Raw genomic sequence first — 20,598 nt, 5'->3', positions numbered from 1 at the left:
GGGGGGGTGAAAAAAGCTGACTTTTCATTGGACTTCTAAGTCAAAGAGGTTTTCCTTTTTCTATTCTACCAAATCAGGATAGCTTCTCTTATTGTAATGAAACTAAATAAATGAAAAAAAATTCATAGAATAGCCATAAAAAATTGAGACCAAAGGCATGACCTATAAAACAAAATTTAATTTAAAGCGCTAGAATAAGGCAGAGCTCAGAAATTATGTGCATCTAATAATCACCATAAAGAGTATAATGTGGTGCAAATGTAAACAAAACAAACTCACTGAGTAATTGAGAGCCAGAGATGGAATTTGTCAAAGCACTTTTGAGAGAAATAAGTACAACTTTCAAAACTAAATGACAAACTTAGAAAGTAAAAATGTCCAACAAATACATGAATTATTATTGTTGTTAAATAATAATATAGGCAGAACTGGAAATTCTCAGAGAGCTGCAGTACTAGAATTTATAAAACTTGTTTAGAAAAAAACACCTTGCCTTCAACACCTGAATAAAATTGCCTCAACAGATGTTCAACCCTGTACTACGAATTCAGGGCCAATTGCAAAGGATAGGTCCTTATATGCTGGGTTGAGACTGAGCATATTCCAGGATTAAATATTAACTTTCCGAGGAAACATGCATTACCCAACATTTCCCAAGCTTACATGTAAGTCTTCATTTTCTTTTTAAAAATAGTGTTTAATGGGGGTGGGTTCCCAAAATTCACAGGTAGTTAAAGAGTTGTTGCAGCAGGAAATGCAAAAAAAGCACCACGTTATGATGAACGTTAGCCCTAACTGCAAAGGGGCTTTCCCTGAAAGAATGGGCATCAGGGCAAAGTTTAGTCAAATGACTCAGCAACATTACGAGGAAACCAGTGCAGCCTTTTTAGAGAAAATGGAATGGGCATTTTGTTTGTTTCGCAAAGCTCCCTCTGAATAACCAGAAAACATACCCAAGCAAGAACAATTCACGTTCGCCCAGAAAGAAAATTTGCGAAGTCTAAACTAAGGCTGCATGAGTATATATTATTTTTACTTCAGATTAGTTTGAAACTGGAAAATTTGTAACGAACCCCTCCAGGAATGTCCCAAGTGCTTTCTTATCTCTTTATCATTTTGAAGTCAAGATAACTTTTGGGGGGAAATTTTCTAATTTAGCTTATGCTAAATAGCTTGTTTTTTATTTTTTTTTTGTTTGTTTGTTTTGCTGGGGGTGGGTGGGTGTAGGGAGAACTACATTCTCCAATTGTAAAATCACAAAGGCTTGTATAAAGAATATGTCATACACATGACTAGGATTATATATACCAAAATGTAAGCAGTGGTAACATAAATATGATAAATTGATAAAAAGATTATAAATCTTTTATCTTGTTTTTCTCCCCTCTTGTTTTTTTAAATATATTTTTAAGATCATGACAATGTTTTTATTTGAAAAACCAAACATAAGGTGATTTGTTTATTTTTCTCTTGGATACATACTTAGATATAACACAATTTGTCATAAAAATTAGTTAATCCCATTCCAGTTTAAACACTGAGGATATAATTTCTAAATTCTAGGTAATTTTAAACAAGTATACATTTTTATTTTAACTTTTGGCTATTGAGAACTAAAAACATGTAAGAGTAAAGAGAATAGCATTAAAAAACCAAGAGGGATTTTATTTTACTTTATTAACAGACATGAGAGCAAAATATGTAAAATTTAAAGTTGATGCAAAATAATCAGGCAGATGGAGTCGTGAGTACACTGGGCATCTGTGGCTTCATAGCAGGTAGAGGAAGAAAAGCAAATGTTCGAATTTGGGTGTCTCTTCCCATTGTGCTGTCAAATTAATCTGCCAAATTCTTAATTTAATTTGGTCATTCTTAATTTCCAATTTTTGATATCCTCCTGAAATAGTTATTTCTTCTCTGCTTGGTATTCAAGGAGTTGATCGTCACAGCCTCACCTTCGGTGGTTCTCCTGTGCAGACCCTGTGCTCCAGGTTAAACCCTGAGACTGGATTACATTTGAGTTATAACCTGTGTCTCGTGCCTCCTGTCTTGATTTGTAATCTCTCCCGGTCCTTAATGGCTCATGTTACAGAAGCATCTTTCATATCTATCTTTTTCTCCATCTCCAAACTAAATGTGTTATTTCTTTCACTCTTTTTCTTCTTAATGTGAATTTAATGAGTCTTTTATGTGATTCCATTTTCTCTTCTCTCAGCCTATCACTTATATTTAAAAAATATTTTTACTACTTGCAGTGGAGTTTGCAATAGACATTTATAATCTAAGTCTACTTTCAAATAATACTGCATCACTTCCTGTGTAGTACAGATACCTTAAACAAAGTATTCCCAATTCCTCTCTCCCTTCCCTAACATTACTGTCATTCATTTCATTATTTATGAGCTATAATTATCCAATATGTTATTGCTATTATTATTTTGAACAAACTGTTATCAGTTACGTCAAATAAGAGTAGGAAAAATAAAGTATTTTGTCTTCATTTATTCCTTCTCTAACACTTTTTCTCCCTTTATGTAGATATGAGTTTCTGACCCATATCATTTTTCTTTTCTCTGAAGAACTTCCTCTAGATTTCTTTCAAGGCAGGTAAGAAACTCTCTTAAATTATGCTTATATTAGAAAGTCTTTCTCCTTTATTTTGTAGAGTAGGTAAAGTTTTATTTTTTACCAAATCAGGGTTTTTCTGCTGAGCCTAAGCATTAAACTGGCATTAGACAGAGTAAGAGAAGAAAAGCATACAAATTCAGATATTTTACCTACGAATTTACCTGTTTCATGTGACACAGGAGCCCTTGTAAGGAAATAAAGACCCAAAGAAACCTGCTTGCTTTTAAATAGGCTTAAACAAAGAGGGACAATTATGGAAAAGTAACTGAACTGTGTAGGGAGGTTAAAGGAAGGTAAGAATTATTGTCACAGGTCTGTTTGTACAGAATTCTCTCGACTCTCCTTAGTTTCTTTCTGCTTGGTAAGGGGAGGACATCTTTCACATGGGAGTTTTTATCTCCTTTTTCTGGAAGAAAAGGGGAGATCACAATGACTTGCTTGCATCTGCTGTTTTTCACGTACTTTTACTTCAAAATAATCCGTATGCTAAAGTGGTATATTTTGGGGTGGCATATTTTGCCACCTTGACTTTTGCAGGATGATCTCACTGGATAAAGAATTCTCAGTTGGTGTTTTTTTTCAACACCTTAAATATAGCAGACACTGTCTTTCTGTTCTCATGCTTTTGAAGAGCAGTCTAATGTAATTCTTATTCTTCTTCCTAGATAGTTAAGATTATTTTCTTCTGATTTCTTCAAGTCTTTTCTTTTCTTTGACTTTCTGTATTTTGAATATGACATGCATAGCTCTTGATTCTTTGGTATTTATCCTGCGTATTGTGGTCTAAGCTTCATTAATTTTGAAAAATGTACAGCCATTATTACTTAAAATATTGCTTCTCTTCCTTTCTTTCTTCCTTTTCATTACCATTTTTTTTTCAGGCGTGTGTGTCACACCTTTTGTAATTTCCCCAGAGGTCTCGGATATTCTATTCAATTTTTTCTCATTATTTTTTCTTTTGCTTTTCAGTTTTGGATGTTTCTATTGATATATTTTAAGCTCACTGATTTTTTTTTCTTTGCTGTGTCCAGTCTAATGATGAAGCCATCTAAGTCTTTCCTAATTACTGTTACAGTATTTCTAACTTCTAGCACTTCCTTTTGATTCTTTCCTAGAGTTTCCATCTCTCTGCTTACATTATCCATCTTTTCTTGCATATTTTCCTTTAGAGCCCTTAAGATATTATCATATTTAAAATTCCTAGTCTGATCATTACAAAATCTCTGCCATATCTAAGTCTGCTTTTGATGTTTGCTTTGTCTTTTCAGGCTATGTAGTTTGCCCTTTAAATTACCTTGTAATTTCTTGTTGAAGGGTAGACACAACCTATCAGGTAAAAGAAACCAAGATAAAGAAACCTTTAGTATGAGGTTTTATATTTATTTACTAAGGATCAGGCCGGGCTTACTCTTTGCTATATAGCTGAGGTGTCAGAGACTAAAATTGTATGTAGTGCCCTTGTTTTTGCCTCCTCTGTTGTCTTTCCTAGAGACCTCCTATTTAAATAGAGTCATAAATGCCATTTTAAAATACTATAATCCCTATTATTACATAGGGGCCCTGTTGATATGTTCAGTAAGGTGTGGGGGAGGAGGAGCATCCTATAATATTATTATGTCTCAGTCTTTTAGTGGTTCGGTGCCTCTAGGTTACGACCTTTACAAGTGCTTCTCAGTTATCACTCTCTTGCCCCCTTAGTGAGGTCGAATGGATCCTGCAGATTGCAGGTTGGAGCTGGGTATTTCCCTCCCTGCTTGAGAAAGGAGAGGTGCCTGGAGTTGGGTAATGCCTAGCCCTTTGTGGGTTAGACTCTGGAAAAAAACCCAAGATAGTTAGTTTTCTTTTTTTAAGAAGAACTAAATGCTGTGGGTATATTTCAAAATGTTTACTTTTCCCCTCATGCTGCCCAAAGCGTGAGGGGATTTTTCTTTGAACTTTATCCTGAGAACCTGGTGAGGTTCTTTGAAGTAAACTTGGGAAAGTGTGGGGAAATCCCCCTAAGTGCGGCCATCCAGAAATTTTCTCTCTCACGCTTATCCATGCTTAGTCTCCAACAATTAGTTAATTACTCTTAAAGCGTTCTTCACCAGTTGATAGCTCCAGCCGTGGTTTCTGTTTCCAAAAAACCGTAACCCTCTGTGTTCACCTATCTCTAGTTTTAGAGGTGATGGTTTGCCTTCGGATTTCAATTCTCTGGTGGATCTAAGATGAGCTGTTGATTTTCATTGTATGTGCTGTTTCCCTGTGGTGAATCTTCTCTTAAAGCATATGCATCATGATTAATGTTATACTTAAAAATGTCTAGATTATTCTTTTGTAGAAACCAAATGATGAATTATTTACTGCAGTTAATAAACTATTAAGATAAATTACAACCTAAAGGGCCACGTTTTATATAAAATATACAATATACTCAATAATGTATAGCAGGAGTTTTAGCAACAGAAGCTATTTCTTTCCAATGAAATTTTACATGAAATTCCACTTGTTAACTGGATGACATCCTTTAATGCTCAGTCAAGGACATTGTTTTGCAATTATTTTTTATTCATTCAATTAATTTAGTGCCTACTATGTTCCAGGCAGCATTCTAAACATGGGGATAGATTGTTTGACAAAACAATCAAAGGCTCCTGTCCCTGTGGATCATATGTTCCAATCAGGGGAAACAAACAATAATCAATGGTAATAATTAATAAGCAAATTATATGGAATGATTGAAGGTGAAGGGTGACATGGAAAATAAAGAAACAGAGCAAGCAAGGGACAGATACAGTTACAGTTTTAATTAAAACGCATTCTTAGTCCATCCATTGGCTAGAACTAAATACCATAGACTGGGTGGCCTGTAAACAACAGAAATTTATTTCTTATCATTCTGGACACCGGGATATTCAAGATCAAGATGCTGGAAGATCTGGTGTCTAGTGAAGGTCTGCTTCCTGTTTCACAGATAGCCGTCTTCCCATTGTGTCCTCACATGGGATAAAGTTAAGAGGTTCTCTGAGTCTCTTTCATCAGGGCACTGACTTCATGACCAGTCATCTCCCAAAGTTAGCACCTCCCAGTGCAATCACTTTGGAGATTAGGTTTCAATGTACGGATTTTAAGAGGACAAAAGCGTTCAGTCTATTGAGCAAGTCTCATTTAAGATGAAGGTAAGCAGACTTGAAGCAGAAGAAGAGGAAGTGCCATAAATATATCCGGCTAAAAGATGTATCAAGCAATGAAACATGCCATGCAAAGAAAGGACCTGAGTAAAAACAAGGTCAGTGAGGCAGCAGTGAGCTGAGATCCAAGAGGTCCCTCGGACCATGGAAAGGGTATTGACTTTTATTCTGGATGAAAGGGCCTGCCCTTGTGGGTCTATAAGCAGAAGAGAGACATGATCGACTTAACATTAAAAAAAAAACTTCAGCTGGCCTATACAGATTTGACTGTAAGAAAACTGGTTAGGAAGCCATTAACTAGGCCAATAAACTAGGCAAGAGATAATGTGGCTTAGGTCATGGTAGTCCTATGACCTAATGGATGCTAGGTGTTAGAAAAAGAGAAAAGGCAATGGTATTTCTGAGGTCTCTGGGCTGAATAAGGAGAAAGAAGTGTTCAATAACTAAGACAGATAAAAAGCAAATATAAACTAGGTTTTGGTTGGGAAGATGAGAATTTCAGTTTGGGCATGTTAATTTTGAGACATCTATTAGGTATCCAAGTAGAGATCCTTAGTAGATATCTGGACTGCAGGAGAAATATTTGGCTAGAGATATACTTTGGGGAGTCATCGGTATACAGATGGTACTTAAAGACTTGAGACTGTAAAATTACAGTAGGCGTGAGTGTGGATAGAGAAAGGAAGAAAATCAAGACACATGAAAAGCTGTGAAGGGGTGGGGAAGAAGTGGGTGGTGTGTAGATAGAAGAAACCATAAAAGAAATTGAGAAGAGTCACAAGTAAGATAAAGAAGTAAGTGAGGCAAATACGCAAAGAGGAGAAAGTGAAATCTGCTCTGCGAAGTGCTGCTGATAAATCTAGCAGGATGAGATAGGCTAGCAAACCGTCAGTGTATTTGGTATGGAAATATTGAAAACAGGTCAGGAATTGGAAACAATAACAACAAAAACCTAGTAGAGGTTAGATAGCTTGGGCTGGAAGCTTTCTCTGGCATCAGGAAAGCCCTCCTAAGTTATTAAGACAATTTCTTGCCCTCAGCACACACTGTGTGCCCAAATATAGATTGAAGTCTAGTTCACATCAGGGTGGACCAATCTGGGAGTCCCCGAAGTTCCTCAGCAGCATCTCTTCTACCAGCGTCTAGCTGTTCCCTCAACTGAGAAATGTCATGTGCTTGTCTGTTGCTAGCTCTACAATTCTTAAACCCAGCTTATTCTGATCTAAATAACGGACATTTTAGAGCTTCAGAATTACCCGGAGGTTCCAGGAAGCCTGTGTCACCAATCTAAAAAATTTGCATATGCTAAATCTTGTAAAATGAACTGATAAAGATAAGAAATGTTCTTTTAGTCCCACTCTCTTTTATTAATGAAGAATTTTCACAATTTTTACCAACCTTCAGCCTACAGACAAGCTTTGCTTTTTCTTTTTTATATTCAAGGAAATAATAGTTTTTCATTCTCTAAGAACTTTGTACACAAAATGCACAGGTAATATGACACAAAATATAGAGTTATGGTTTTCAGATGCTATATGAATGGTTAATAATATAAGTAATGTTTTATAAAAAGAAGTCCTATCTTCTACATTGTTCATTTGCAAAAGCATACAAGGAAAAAAAGATTGACAGAGGGTGCCTGGAGATATTGAGAGACAATGGTGAGTCATGAAAATACTATAAAACATTGTGGTAGGAAGATGTCAAAAAATAAATCATTGTAATATGCTGTTAATAACAACAGATAAGTTTATTTTTAGTGCAAGAATGTTTTTAAATGTCTGCATAGTTTCACATAAAGAGTTCTGGGACTGTCGGCTCTTGAAAAGAACATAGATATTCACTAGTCCCAGTGACACGTCAGGCAAAGAGCACATTGGTGAGCACCTCGCCACCCCCAACCCCGCATACCTAGGGCTCCTCTGACTGTGGCCCATCCTTTGCCACCGTTGTATATCCAGGTGTTAATGTAGCATCGGCAGGAAAAAAATAACTACACATATTGCATATTGGTACCCATTTCCATATATTAATCTTGAGTACCTATATCCCATGATTTTGCAAGGTGGCTATAAGGCACATGATAAACTTTTGTTTTGCGCCTTGTGCAGGGAAAGTGTTATATGAATCAAAACTTTCTCCAAGATAAGTTTACATATATTGTCTGGACTGTAAGAACATGAAAAAATAATATAATAAACATTTTATGGAAAAAATGCACGTGTATACGTTAACGCACGCACATAAATCCATGTATGTTATACGTGAAAAATTATAAAGAAAAATGAGGGTGTGGTTAACACTAGAATCAGGAGAACTGTTACTCTTAGGGGCAATAACGAGCCTGAGGTTTTGGTGAGGTTCATCAGGCTTCATGGGTCCTGGCTGATGTCTATTTTCTAAGTTGAGCAACAGTTTTATGGGTGTTGGTTTTATATATGATCCATTTCATTTTGAAATTTGAAAAAAAGAGAGTCACATATAAGAAATATTATATCATGAATATCAGAGTTTTTTGATTAAATTTATCTATGGCATCTCAAGAGATTGTGTAATCCTACCTCACAACAACCCTTTGATGCACAAAATGTCATACTTTTTTTTCAGTCCAAAAGGATATAGTCCGCATCCTCCCCAGTTTAGATGTTGAAGTCAAAGACATCACTGACAGTTATGATGCCAACTGGTTTCTTCAGCTGTTATCTACACAAGATCTTTCCGAAAGGACCAGTAAAGAGTTCCCCATAGTGGCTGAAGTCATAGAAGCACCTCAAGGAAACCAGCTCCCCAGAAGCATTTTACAGCCTGGGAAAACCATTGTGATTCACAAAAAGTATCAGGCATCTAGGATCTTAGCTTCAGAAATTAGAAGCAATTTTCCTAAAAGACACTTTTTAATCCCCACTAGCTATAAAGGCAAATTCAAGCGACGACCTCGGGAGTTCCCAACAGCTTACGACCTGGAGATAGCGAAGAGTGAGAAGGAACCTATGCACGTGGTGGCCACCAAAGCCTTTCACCCCCCTCATGACGAGCTGTCACCCGTGTCTGTCGGGGACCAGTTTCTAGTGCATCACTCACAGACGACCGAAGTCCTCTGCGAGGGAATCAAAAAAGTGGTGAATGTTCTGGCCTGTGAAAAGATCCTCAAAAACTCGTATGAGGCAGCACTGCTCCCTTTGTACATGGAAGGAGGCTTTGTGGAGGTGGTCCACGACAAGAAGCAGTACCAGATTTCTGAGCTCTGCGCACGGTTCCACTGGCCCTTCAATGTGAAGGTCTCCGTGAGAGATCTTTTCATCGAAGAAGACATTTTGGCTGCTACTCCAGGACTGCAGTTGGAGGAAACCATCACGGACTCTTACCTACTCATAAGTGACTTTGCCAACCCCACTGAATGCTGGGAAATTCCTGTCAGCCGCTGGAATATGACTGTTCAGCTAGTTAATAATAATTTGTCCCAGGACACAGGATCAATTCTAATCAAGACTCTAATTGAAGAGATCACGGAAGAACAATATTACATGATGCGAAGATATGAAAGCTCTTTCTCGCACCCCCCACCTCGTCCTCCCAAGCACCCCTCCGTGGGAGAAGCAAAGCTCACTCTGCTAAACGTGGCAGAAGAAAAGACAGTGGGTCTGCCTAAGTCCCCCAAGGTAAGGCTGTGATTTTGCAGTTTTTCTTCTTGAGCGTTTTTCTTGAGGCGATTTATTTCAAGTCTCTTCTGAGTTTGTTTTTTGCTTACTTTTCTTTCTTTCATGCCGTATTTGAAATGAGCCTTTCCGATGCACAGTAGATGAATGAACATCAACAGAGCATAAGCTGTTGCAGCATTTTGTGTTTTGATGCTTACCCAGTAAATGTGACAAGAAGTTTATGTTGAATTAGAAATAGCAGGGATGACATTTGAATATGCTGACCCAAATTGCCGTTTAAATGGGTTTTAGTAATTAGGAATGTTTGGTAAGGTTACTCGGAAGAAAATCTCTTTTATTTTGAAAGAGCTGTTCATTTTTTCTTGCTAGAGTTGTTTTAATACAATCCTTCATCCAGGAAATGAGTGTACAAAAACCTCTCTTCTTCTGGTGGGTTACCAGTAGCATGCATCTCTAACACATGTCTTCATTTTGTTTCAAGTGCAGAAAGATGTAAAAATATCTTGGCAGAACTATGTGTGAGCATATGAGCATCTGCCCACATTCTGCCTATCTGAGAATTGGAATCTTTAACAGTTCTATTGAAAAACAAAATCAATAAAATCGCAGACAGTATGCGATCATTACAGAATCAACAACTCCATAACCGCTCTGAAGGTGTTGGGAGAGGAGGGGTTGCAGCTTCATTACTACTGGAAGTTTTTGCCTTTTGCAAACTGCCTGCCGAGGGTCTGGAAAGCATTCACCCTTACAACGTGAAGCACGGGTCGTTTATCTGGCCGGCAGTGATGCTCCGGCGTGTGCAGAGAGTGCATTCTGGCCTGGCAGATGTTGTGCTAGCAGCTTGGGGAAACAAAGCCATTAGTAATACAAAGAGAGATGCTGCGTTTACTCTCTAGACTCGGGAATAATAGCTGCCTCAGGCTTCAAGTATGTGGGTATGGAACTACTTATAATTCTACATATCAAATATTGCATCCTGACTGCATGCTAGAGAAATCCAGGAAGGATCTTCAAACTCAGATTCAGAAGAAGGAGGATAAAGCCAGCCAAATTCTTTTTTCCAGAAAAACAACTTTGAAGGTGTCATTGTGAATTAAACAACTGTTCCCAAATAATGTTGATTAACATGCTTCTGTTCATGTGGAGGGTGTCTGGCTTCTCCTGTTAAATGTATTTTTATTGCTGAATTGAGTGATGTGAGACATGGAATGCTGGTTTGTGTTTGACTGGTAAGCGGTAGAATGACCCCAACCTCAGGGTTTCCATCCCTAAGCCTTAAGAATTTATGACAATGGTGCATTGGGTAGCAAAAGAGTCTTTGCACATGTGCTTAAAATTAAGGACTTTAAAATGAGATTATCCTGGGTTATCCAGGTAAATCCAATTTAATTACAAGAGGCCTTAAAAAACTTTTCGTAGTTGAGGTCGGGATCAGAGCGATGGAATGACGGGAGAATCATCAGAGAAATGCGATGCTGCTGACTTTGAAGGTGGAGGAAAGGAGCCTTGAGCCAAGGGGAGAGGACGGTATCCAGAATCTAGAAAAGACAAAGAAACCTTCTTCCCCAGAGCCTTCAGGGCGGAATTCAGCTGTGCCAACACCTTGATTTTAGCCAGTCAGAGTCATGTTAGGTTTCTGACGCACAGAACTCTAAGACAATAAATTTGTATCATTTAAGGCACCAAGTTCATGTTATAGCAACAATAGAAAGTTAATAGAGGGTATAAAGTTAGGAGGACGATATAGGTAAAAACTTTAGATAGAAAAATCTATATTTAAGTTAGAACTTGTTTTGTTGTCAAAGTGGCTTTTTCTTTTTAATAAATTTTTTAGATATGTACCGTTGGAGAACCTAAGGGTACAGCTAAGCTCCAGGACCAATTAGAAGTAGGATCTCGAACATAGCCAGAGTGGTTCTACTTTTCATCACAAATTGGTTTATTTTCATAGGCTAGTTTTATTCATACGAGGCACACTACTGCTTACAGGTACTGCATCTCATAATTCCATCGCTAGGGAAGAATATCTTTTCGTTTGATTACAGTTTAAAAAGAGAAGGACTTGGGATCACATGTCCATCTCCTGGTTCAATCAATTCATTGGCTGCCCCCCAAACAGTCAAGATGAATGGGGAAGGGAATAATGACTGGTTATCTCAAATAATAGATACTGAGACAATATTTGATGATCTGGAGACACAAAAGAATAGATGTCTATCACAATCAGAAAAAAAAGGAACAAAAAATTCTAACCTACTAAAAAAGCATTTATAGAAAAATAGATTAAAAAATTTTTCATGCCCTTGGACAGAATGTCATATGAAAATGAGTTAAGTGTTTTATTAAAAGAGAAATCCACAAAACAACAATGTGATGTCTAGGCTACTGTTTTGGGAAAATCTCCAGTCTTCTCCCTGTGACTCTCCATGACTCTCACATTACTACCACACTGACAGCACTTCTGACCCAGATGTGTGGGGGTTTCCCCACACCAAGCAGTTCTGCAGCACCAGCTAGGTATCCTACAACTTAATTCTGACACCATCCACCTGCAGACAGTGTCAGATTTCACAGGTTAATTTGGGCTCAGTCCCACCAGACAACCCCCAACCCACGTCAGATGCCTTTCACAAGTAGTAGGTCCTCAGGTTGTCCACATCTCCTGTCTGTCTTGGCTACAAATCAGAGGTTGCTGTGACCCTCTCCTCGGGTTCTCTTTGCCGGAGTGGCTCACAGAACCCAGGGAAAATATTTACTTTCATTTACCATTTTTGTTAAAGGATATAATAAAGGATACAGAGGAATGGTTAGATGAAGAGATAGAGAAGGCAAGCTCTAGGAGGGTCCTGAGGTCTGGAGCTTCTCTTCCCAGCCAAGTTGTAATGTGCTACTCTCCCAGTACATGGGTGTTTTCACCAATCCAGAAGCCTCCCAAACCTCATACTTTTTGGATTTCTGTGGAGGCCTCATCACATAAGCATGATCAATTATTAACTCCATCTCCAGTCCCTCTTCCTCCTCTGGATAGTTGGAGGGGGCTGGGGCTCAAAATTCTAAGCTTCTGTTTATGGATTAGTCTTTCTGATGACCAGCTGTCATCCAGAAGCCACCTAGGAGCCCGCCCAGATTCTCCTCATTAGAGCAAAAGATACCCCTATCACCCAGGAAATTCCAAAGGATTTAGGAGACCTGTTTCAGAACCAGGGACAAAGGTGAAATATTAGAACAAAAGATGCTCCTGGGAGTCTCATTACATAGGGAATTAATTACAACAAGCATTTCAAGAGCTCTGCACAAGGAATTGGGAGCAGAGACCAATATATTATCTACATAATTTCTATTATCTCATACCTAGTAAAACAAAACTAATGCTGCCTTAGACTAAATTTATAGATGGAGGATTTTAGGTCAACTTAATAATTCTTAACTAATTTTCACTAGTCAAACCTCACATGGATTATTGTGTCTAGTTCTAAATCCATTTCTAAAGAATAGTGATAAACTGAAACTTCTTAAGATGTTAAGGGTCGTTTGTTATGTTGTTAAAAGGCCCTGGAGACATTTTCATCTGAGGACATATTGAGGGAACTGAGTAATAGTTACAACTTGAATGATTTGGTACTTGATAATATGAGTTATTTCACATATTTATTTAAAGAGCTACCTGTAGCAAAAGTACATTTTTAAAAAGAGATTGCATTTATTTACTTTTAGACAGAGGGAAAGAGAGGGAGAGAAACATTAATGTGTGGTTGCCTCTCACATAGCCCCTACTGGGGTCCTGGCCCACAACCCAGACATGGGTGCTGACTTGGAATCGAACCAGCGACCTTTGGTTCACAGGCCAGCACTCAATCCCCTGAGCCACACCAGCCAGGCAAGAGTACATTTTTATTTTTCATTACAACATTGGTTAAGAGTCAAGGGAAGACAATTTTGATGTAATTGTTAGAACAGATTTATTGTCCCCCAAAATGTTCTAGCAGAAGCTAGGAACCCCTCGGTTCAGTGATGCTGTTGGGAGATTTCTGCTTGACTGAAGGTTTCTCAGTCAGTTGAGAAGGGTCTACGGTGCTCTGTTTATGGCCACATAGTTACATCACACTTTTAGCGCAGCAGACAAAGAGCTATATTTTCCTGAAATTACTTTGAAATGTCAAGGGTACTATAAATTATATGTTTAGACTTACTGACCTCCTCATTTTCAACAATTTTTCTTACCATGAAAATAGAAATCTGCTTAGTGGATAATTTTTTAAATATAAACAAGATATCTGTCAGTTTCTGCATGATCTACTGGAAAATTGTTGTAACCAATTACATTTTATTATTACAATGCCATTCTTCCATCTATTTGTTTTTATATTTCTTCTGATATCTACATTAAAGCTCTTCTATGTACGCTTTTGAAGTGATTGGATAGAACATTTTTTCTTTTTAATTCTAAAGGCAGGAAGCTACCATTGAAAATAAGCCTTTAACATTTTGGACTATATGTGAAATATTGCTTTAAATTCAGAGAACAATTTGTAAGGGTTATTTGAGTTTAAATATTCAAACACACTTAACTCATTAAAATATCTTATTACATATGAAAAGAAGACTATTAGGTGCTTCATTATATAAATTTGCTTTTGTTTTCCCAGTGGATCATCTAAGAAATTTAGAAATTAAAAATATTATAAGGACAGGTTTTAGGAACTAAGATCAATAGAAATCATTGTTTTTCAGGATAATGTCAACTTTTCTCAGGTTTTAGCAATACCTAAATAAGAGAAAATTTACTATAGTAGAAATTTGAGAATTTAATGTGGATATGAGCACAGACAGCTGAGCAAGGGAGATGGATATCAACAGAGATAACAGCACATCTCAAGGCCTAATAAGTTCTACACTGAAGGATTTTATTCTCATTTTAAAAGTATGATAATTAACTGGGAGAATAATGTGGAGAATAATATGGGGTCTAAACAAAGGGGTGAGAATATACCAAGGGGCCCCTAGGCATGTTTAGGCTTATAATAGTGTCATAATGTACATTATGACTTCTAATCAGATGAAAGCAATATTTTGAAACGACTAAATAAATGAGGCTGCGCCTAAAATCGTGTTCTAAATAGGAATCTTGTGGAGTAGACTCTTCTTCTCCAAAGGTTAGTTTCTATGTCAGAAGTAGTTTCAGAGAGCTTGAAAGAATATACACTCATTAGAGTGTTTGCCTGTCGCAGATATATATGGCTATGACTTCTGAGTGCCACACAGGAGAAATGTAACTTCTGTATTCTGATTAAAGAGCCTATAACCGGAGAGAAGAACAAACCTTTGGTTGAGAGATGAGGTATTCCACTCCTTCAGAGACTGCAGCTGGGACCAGAAATCTTGCATTTCACTAACACTGTTTGGCCATTTAATGCCCAAGTGTCCACTTTGCTGCCAGAAATTCTAGATTTCTGTTGGACAAGAACGCCCATAGGAGACATTAAGGCAAGGCAGGCAGTAATGGCAAGGTACTGTGAATTGAACAGAAAACAAACCCTGGCCGAGTTGGGGTGAGGGCTGGAAAAGGCTGAAGGAGAGCAACAGTGTCTGGGAGCTGCACAGAGAACACTTCAACAGCTGCTGTGGGTGCTGGGACCTACTGGTGACCTGACATGACAGAGAGGCTGAGCAGTGTTAGAGAAGCCCACACTCCTGAGCTGAATCTGGATCTTTAGAGCAGCAATTTTCAGCCTCTTTCATCTCATGGCACACATACACTAATTACTGAACTTCCCTGGCACACCAAAAAAAAATATTTTGCTCATCTGAAAAAATAGTTATAATTTTGATTTATTTACACTGGATGGCTATTGCTATGTTGGCTGTTGTCATTTTTTTTTTAATTTGACAATCTAAGGGAAAAGAGGTCAGTGCTTCTGATGAAATAGGTATTGCATGTTTTAAAAATTCTTTTGGTACCCCAATTGGAAATCGCTGCTTTAGAGAATAGTATTATATCCACTCATTTGTCATTTATAGATATTAGACATTTCACACAAACAGTGTGATTTGTTTATATTTTTGTTAACCTGATGTGGTATAAAGACAGAGTATTTGGATTTATAACCAATTCTTATATCCAACATCTGCAGACTGGTATCTATCCACTCTTGGTGGTTACTTTTGGTCTAACATAGAAGCAGTAAGTCCTTTCCCTGTGAATAAGGAAAATTAATGCTTTAGCAATTTTCAAAGACCAATGGCTTAAAGGTGGAATGTAGACACACTCTAAAAATTGGGGTCTTAAGTCTGATTAATAAGAAAATGAAGGGAACTTACAATTGTTCTTTAAACTATTGAGGAATTTCAATTGTGAGATAATTTTAGCTTATTTTTAGCAGGTATTCAAGTTGTTTTTAGAGCAAGATACATACAGATTTTTGAGTTGCCTGAGATTTGTATTCTAGTAAATGACACGAGCCAGTAAACAGCCAAGCAGGAGGAGGTGAAAGAGATGGGAGGAGAGGCAAAGGATGAATAAATTAAGTGCTGAGTTGAAAATTAGCCAAACCATAGTTCCAACTGAAACCTTCCAGAGCATGTTCATTGAGGAATATAGAATATCTACCAGTTCTGTTTGTGTTGCTGAAAGTGGGAATCATAACTCTTAAAATTTCACTCTAGACTTGACATTCAGTACATTAATACTTCTAGCTAGATAGCTAAAGAATGAGTTAAGTGAGTTTTAAGTGAAAAATCATTGGCGAATGTAAGGCATTAGAAAACATTGCCTGATTTTAAGAGAATTTTGACCTCCAAAAATGAGCTATGTATCAAACTATTAATAAAATACTCACTCTCTCTAGAGAGTTTCTGTCCAAAGAACATTGTTTCCTGGTGGGATAACTGAAGAACACTGCTACTTGGAAATGCTTGAATGCACCGAAATTGTGGCCCTCTTTGAGCTTTCAACCAACTAACAATGTTTTCACCAGAGGAGTGAGGAAGGGCTGATGAAAAACATGAGTTAATACTGTTTTTCACCTCCCTCTCCCATCTATGGAGACAAGAACTAAAATACCACCAACTATGAGATTATCATATTTTCAGTTTTAGTATTACTTTTCAGCTGCAAAAATATAGGAATTAAAAAATACATTTTCCCAATGTATTGGCAAAATGTTTGAATGAAATTTGGAGTCAATCATTTCACATTAGACTTCTGGCTTTTACAAGGGTTAAAATACTTTTTATTTTCTGAAATGCCCATAACCTAGAAACCTCTGTTTAGAAATGACCAGTTATGATGGAAGAACCAACAGTTTGGAAGGTTCGATGCACAGTATTTATAAAGTGAGGGCACTTGCATTGACAACTTCCAGTAATCCCTATAGAAATTTCAGTGCCTAGAATCATTGAATCGAGTTTGGGCTTATTAGATATTTAAGTTCTGTTCTTTGAGCTTGCTATCTTCAGTTCTAATTTATATATTTTTAGAAATCTGAAGAGTAGTTGGAGAAATCTAGAGGAGATAAGTTCCAGCTGGCTTTGTAATTCCCAAAATGGATTTATCTGAGTTTCCTATTACTATATTTATCAGCTTGAGTTTATTTTAGAATAAAAATCTTGCCTAAAAATAAGACATGGTAAAATGGTAAGACATAAGCTGTATATTTGAGCAAACACATTTTACTAAACTACCCAGATTCTTGCAGGACAACAATTACTTTTAAATCTTTTGGTGGTATTTTCATTGATGTCAGATCTACAGATTTTTGTGCTTTGCTTTCCAACCCAAATTCCCAGGATAAATGTTAAGATGGGAAATGAGTATAGGATGGCTATGAAAGCATGTATAGGGATAGGCTTCCAAAAATCAGTGGTTTTTTTTCAGATTTAAAAAAGCAGGAAACTTAAGAAAAAAGTTACCTTGAAATAGAAAGAAAGTAGTAAGTCAAAATGAACTTCGAATTTAAGAGATCAGAGGGTCCATAAACACTCTAACAATTCAGAGAGATAGAAATGATAGTACAAATACATTATTTAAGGGCAAACTCTCAGCCAGCCTCTTACAGCACTAAACTTTTTTTCCTTTTACTTCATCCAGAATCTCACTTCAATGATTACAGTGTCTTAGAAAACCTCTACCCACTACTTAATTATCAAGATACACTTATAATAGAACATTTAGTAAGATATGCCTTTTGTTTAAGCATTTACCATGAGCCAGCTACATAGCTAATTTTAAACCTGATGAGGAAAAAAGAACATTAGAAGAAAGTCTATAAATCAGAAGGCCACTGACTATAAAACTAGCCAAATGGAATAAATGTATACATTAAAGACCACAGAACTATATATTGTTTCCTGTTATTGATGTGCTTACAAATTTGAAAAGGGTTGATTTCAAAATTATGGAGTTACACAATATGTAAAACCCCAAAACATCTGTTCTTCTAGTGTAAGAGATAAGAAATGTAATTTTTAATATGCGACATTATACTTATTTTGGATTGCACACATTTACATACTGTTTGTCCTTAATAGAAGTTTATTGCTTTCAAATGTTTTCCAAATCTTAACTGATGTTCAAAAATTACACAATTGCCACTTAGTGAAACAGGATAAAACACAAAGTCACGTAAGGTCTTCGTTATTGAAGGATGGGTATTGCCCTACACACGCTATTTTCCTTCTCATTGTCTTTGGTTCCAGCTTCTGCCCTGAACAGTAATCTTTTCTACATGTTCCACTCATACTTGAACTTTGGTTCAAGTTCCTCAACCAAATTCTCTCTGACATGGTTGTCAGGCAGCCTGTGTGTAGTAAACTATCCAAAGGTCTGCAATCCAGACTGGTCTCAGTCTTTGGTAATTAAAAAAAAACTCCAGCCCATCCTTGACCATGACTGACTGCGAGTGACTGGAACCGTGGGAAGTGAAACCATGCCTAAGGGGTACTACTGTAATTTGTAAATACAGTTCTGAGAGAGGAGAAGATGACACTGGAGAGTGTGTGGTTTGTGGAACAATGAGATGGATTTCTGTGAGGGGGTTAAAAATATAAGGAACAAAAGAGGTACACGAAAAGCCTAACCATAAGCAGTAGGAGAGCATGATTAACTAAGTGCTTAAATTACTTACTCACTATTCTAATCTTTTTTACATATGTAGACTCATTTAATCCTTACAAAAACCCAATAAAATTAGTTCTCAAATTATTTTCTCTATTGTACAGATAATTAATCAACCTTGAATAACTTTTCAAGACCAAAGTCTGAATTATTGGTTTTTAGGTAGAACTAATGAACAATAGGTTAAGAGACTTGGTACCATAGAGAATATTTATGATTTTAGAATTAAAATTCAAGCCATGGATGATTGATGCTTATTATTTTCCCCCACAAAAATGTGGAAATTATCAATGTAATTAATTGGTATGTACCTTAAAATTTTATTGAACTGTAAGTTGTCAAAGGAAACCTTTCTGAAACATGGCTTCCACTATTAGGGACCCATATTGATGTAGGCTCCTTCTTTTGGAACATGGGCAGTTATTATTGTGTGGGTATAAGGAGGCAGAGAATCATGAACTGACAATAATGCACTGGTGAGGGATTGCTCTCTCTATTTCTTCTTTATTTTCAAATATATTTTATTGAGTATGCTATTACAGTTGTCCCATTTCCCCCCCTTCACTCTCCTCTGTCCTGCACATACCCTCCCATCCACATTCCCCCCGCTTTAGTTCATGTCCATGGGTCATACATACAAGTTCTTTGGCTTCTACATTTCCTATACTATTCTTACCCTTCCCCTGTCTATTTTCTACCTACCATTTATGCTACTTATTCTCTGTCCCTTTTCCCCTTCTCTCTCCCTCCCACTCCCCTGTTGATAACGCTCCATGATATCTCCATTTCTGTGATTCTGTTCCTGTTCTAGTTGTTTGCTTAGTTTGCTTTTGTTTTTGTTTCAGGTGTGGTTGTTAATAACTGAGTTTGCTGTCATTTTAGTGTTCATATTTTCTACCTTCTTTTTCTTATATAAATCACTGTAATATTTCATATAATAAGGGCTTGGTGATTATGAACTCCTTTAACTTGACCTTATCTGAGAAGCACTTTATCTGCCCTTCCATTCTAAATGATAGCTTTCCTGGATAGAGCAATCTTGGATGTAGGTCCTTGCCTTTCATGACTTGGAATACTTCTTGCCAGCCCCTTCTTGCCTGTAAGGTCGCTTTTGAGAAATCAGCTGACAATCTTATGGGAAGTCCTTTGTAGGTAACTGTGTCCTTTTCTCTTGCTGCTTCTAAGATTCTCTCCTTCTGTTTCATCTTGGCTAATGTAATTATGATGTGCCTTGGTGTGTTCCTCCTTGGGTCCAGCTTCTTTGGGACTCTCTGAGCTTCCTGGACTTCCTGGAAGTCTATTTCCTTTGCCAGATTAGGGAAGTTCTCCTTTATTATTTGTTCAAATAAGTTTTCAATTTTTTGTTCTTCCTCTTCTCCTTCTGGCACCCCTATAATTCGGATGTTGGAACGTTTCAAGATGTCCTGGAGGTTCCTAGGCCTCTCCTCATTTTTTTGGATTCTTGTTTCTTCATTCTTTTCTGGTTGGATGTTTCTTTCTTCCTTCTGGTCCATACCGTTGATTTGATCCCTGGTTTCCTTCCCATCACTATTAGTTCCCGGTACATTTTCTTTTATTTCACTTAGCATAGCCTTCACTTTTTCATCTAATTTGTGACCAGATTCAACCAATTCTGTGAGCATCTTGATTATCAGTGTTTTGAACTGTGCATCTGATAGGTTGGCTATCTCTTCATCACTTAGTTGTATTTTTTCTGGAGCTTTGATCTGTTCTTTCATTTGGGCCTTTTTTTTTTTTTTTTTTTTTTTTTGTCTTGGTTGGCCTGTTACATAAAGGAGCAGAGCCTTAGGTATTCACCAGGGCGGGGCAACCCACGTTGCTGCACTGTGACGCTGTATGCAGGGAGGGGTGGGAGAGGGAACAATGGTGCTTGCTCCTCCCCTCTCTGCCTGTTTTCAGTCACTACCCCTGCTACCCACAAGCAAAGTGGGCCCTTCTGGTGCTGATTCCCCTGTTGGTAGGCTTGTGTACCTTCTAGGCCCCTGTGGCTCTCTTCAACGAACTC

The 20,598-nt window shown here is 37.3% G+C and overlaps 1 protein-coding gene across 6 annotated transcripts in view; it reads left to right on the top strand.

Moving 5' to 3' along the window:
* The window catches only part of THEMIS (thymocyte selection associated), a 150,508-nt gene that overhangs the window by 75,143 nt on the left and 54,767 nt on the right, over positions 1-20,598 (top strand). For all 6 annotated transcript variants that reach the window (XM_071219659.1, XM_045188748.2, XM_071219660.1 and 3 more), the window contains one exon: positions 8,406-9,457. In XM_071219659.1, coding sequence (XP_071075760.1) covers positions 8,406-9,457 — 1,052 coding nt within the window. The remainder of the gene's footprint in view (positions 1-8,405; positions 9,458-20,598) is intronic.

Source organism: Desmodus rotundus, chromosome 11, assembly GCF_022682495.2.
Source record: "Desmodus rotundus isolate HL8 chromosome 11, HLdesRot8A.1, whole genome shotgun sequence".
In the NCBI taxonomy this organism is placed as follows: domain Eukaryota; kingdom Metazoa; phylum Chordata; class Mammalia; order Chiroptera; family Phyllostomidae; genus Desmodus; species Desmodus rotundus.
This window is presented reverse-complemented; position numbering and strand designations above follow the sequence as displayed.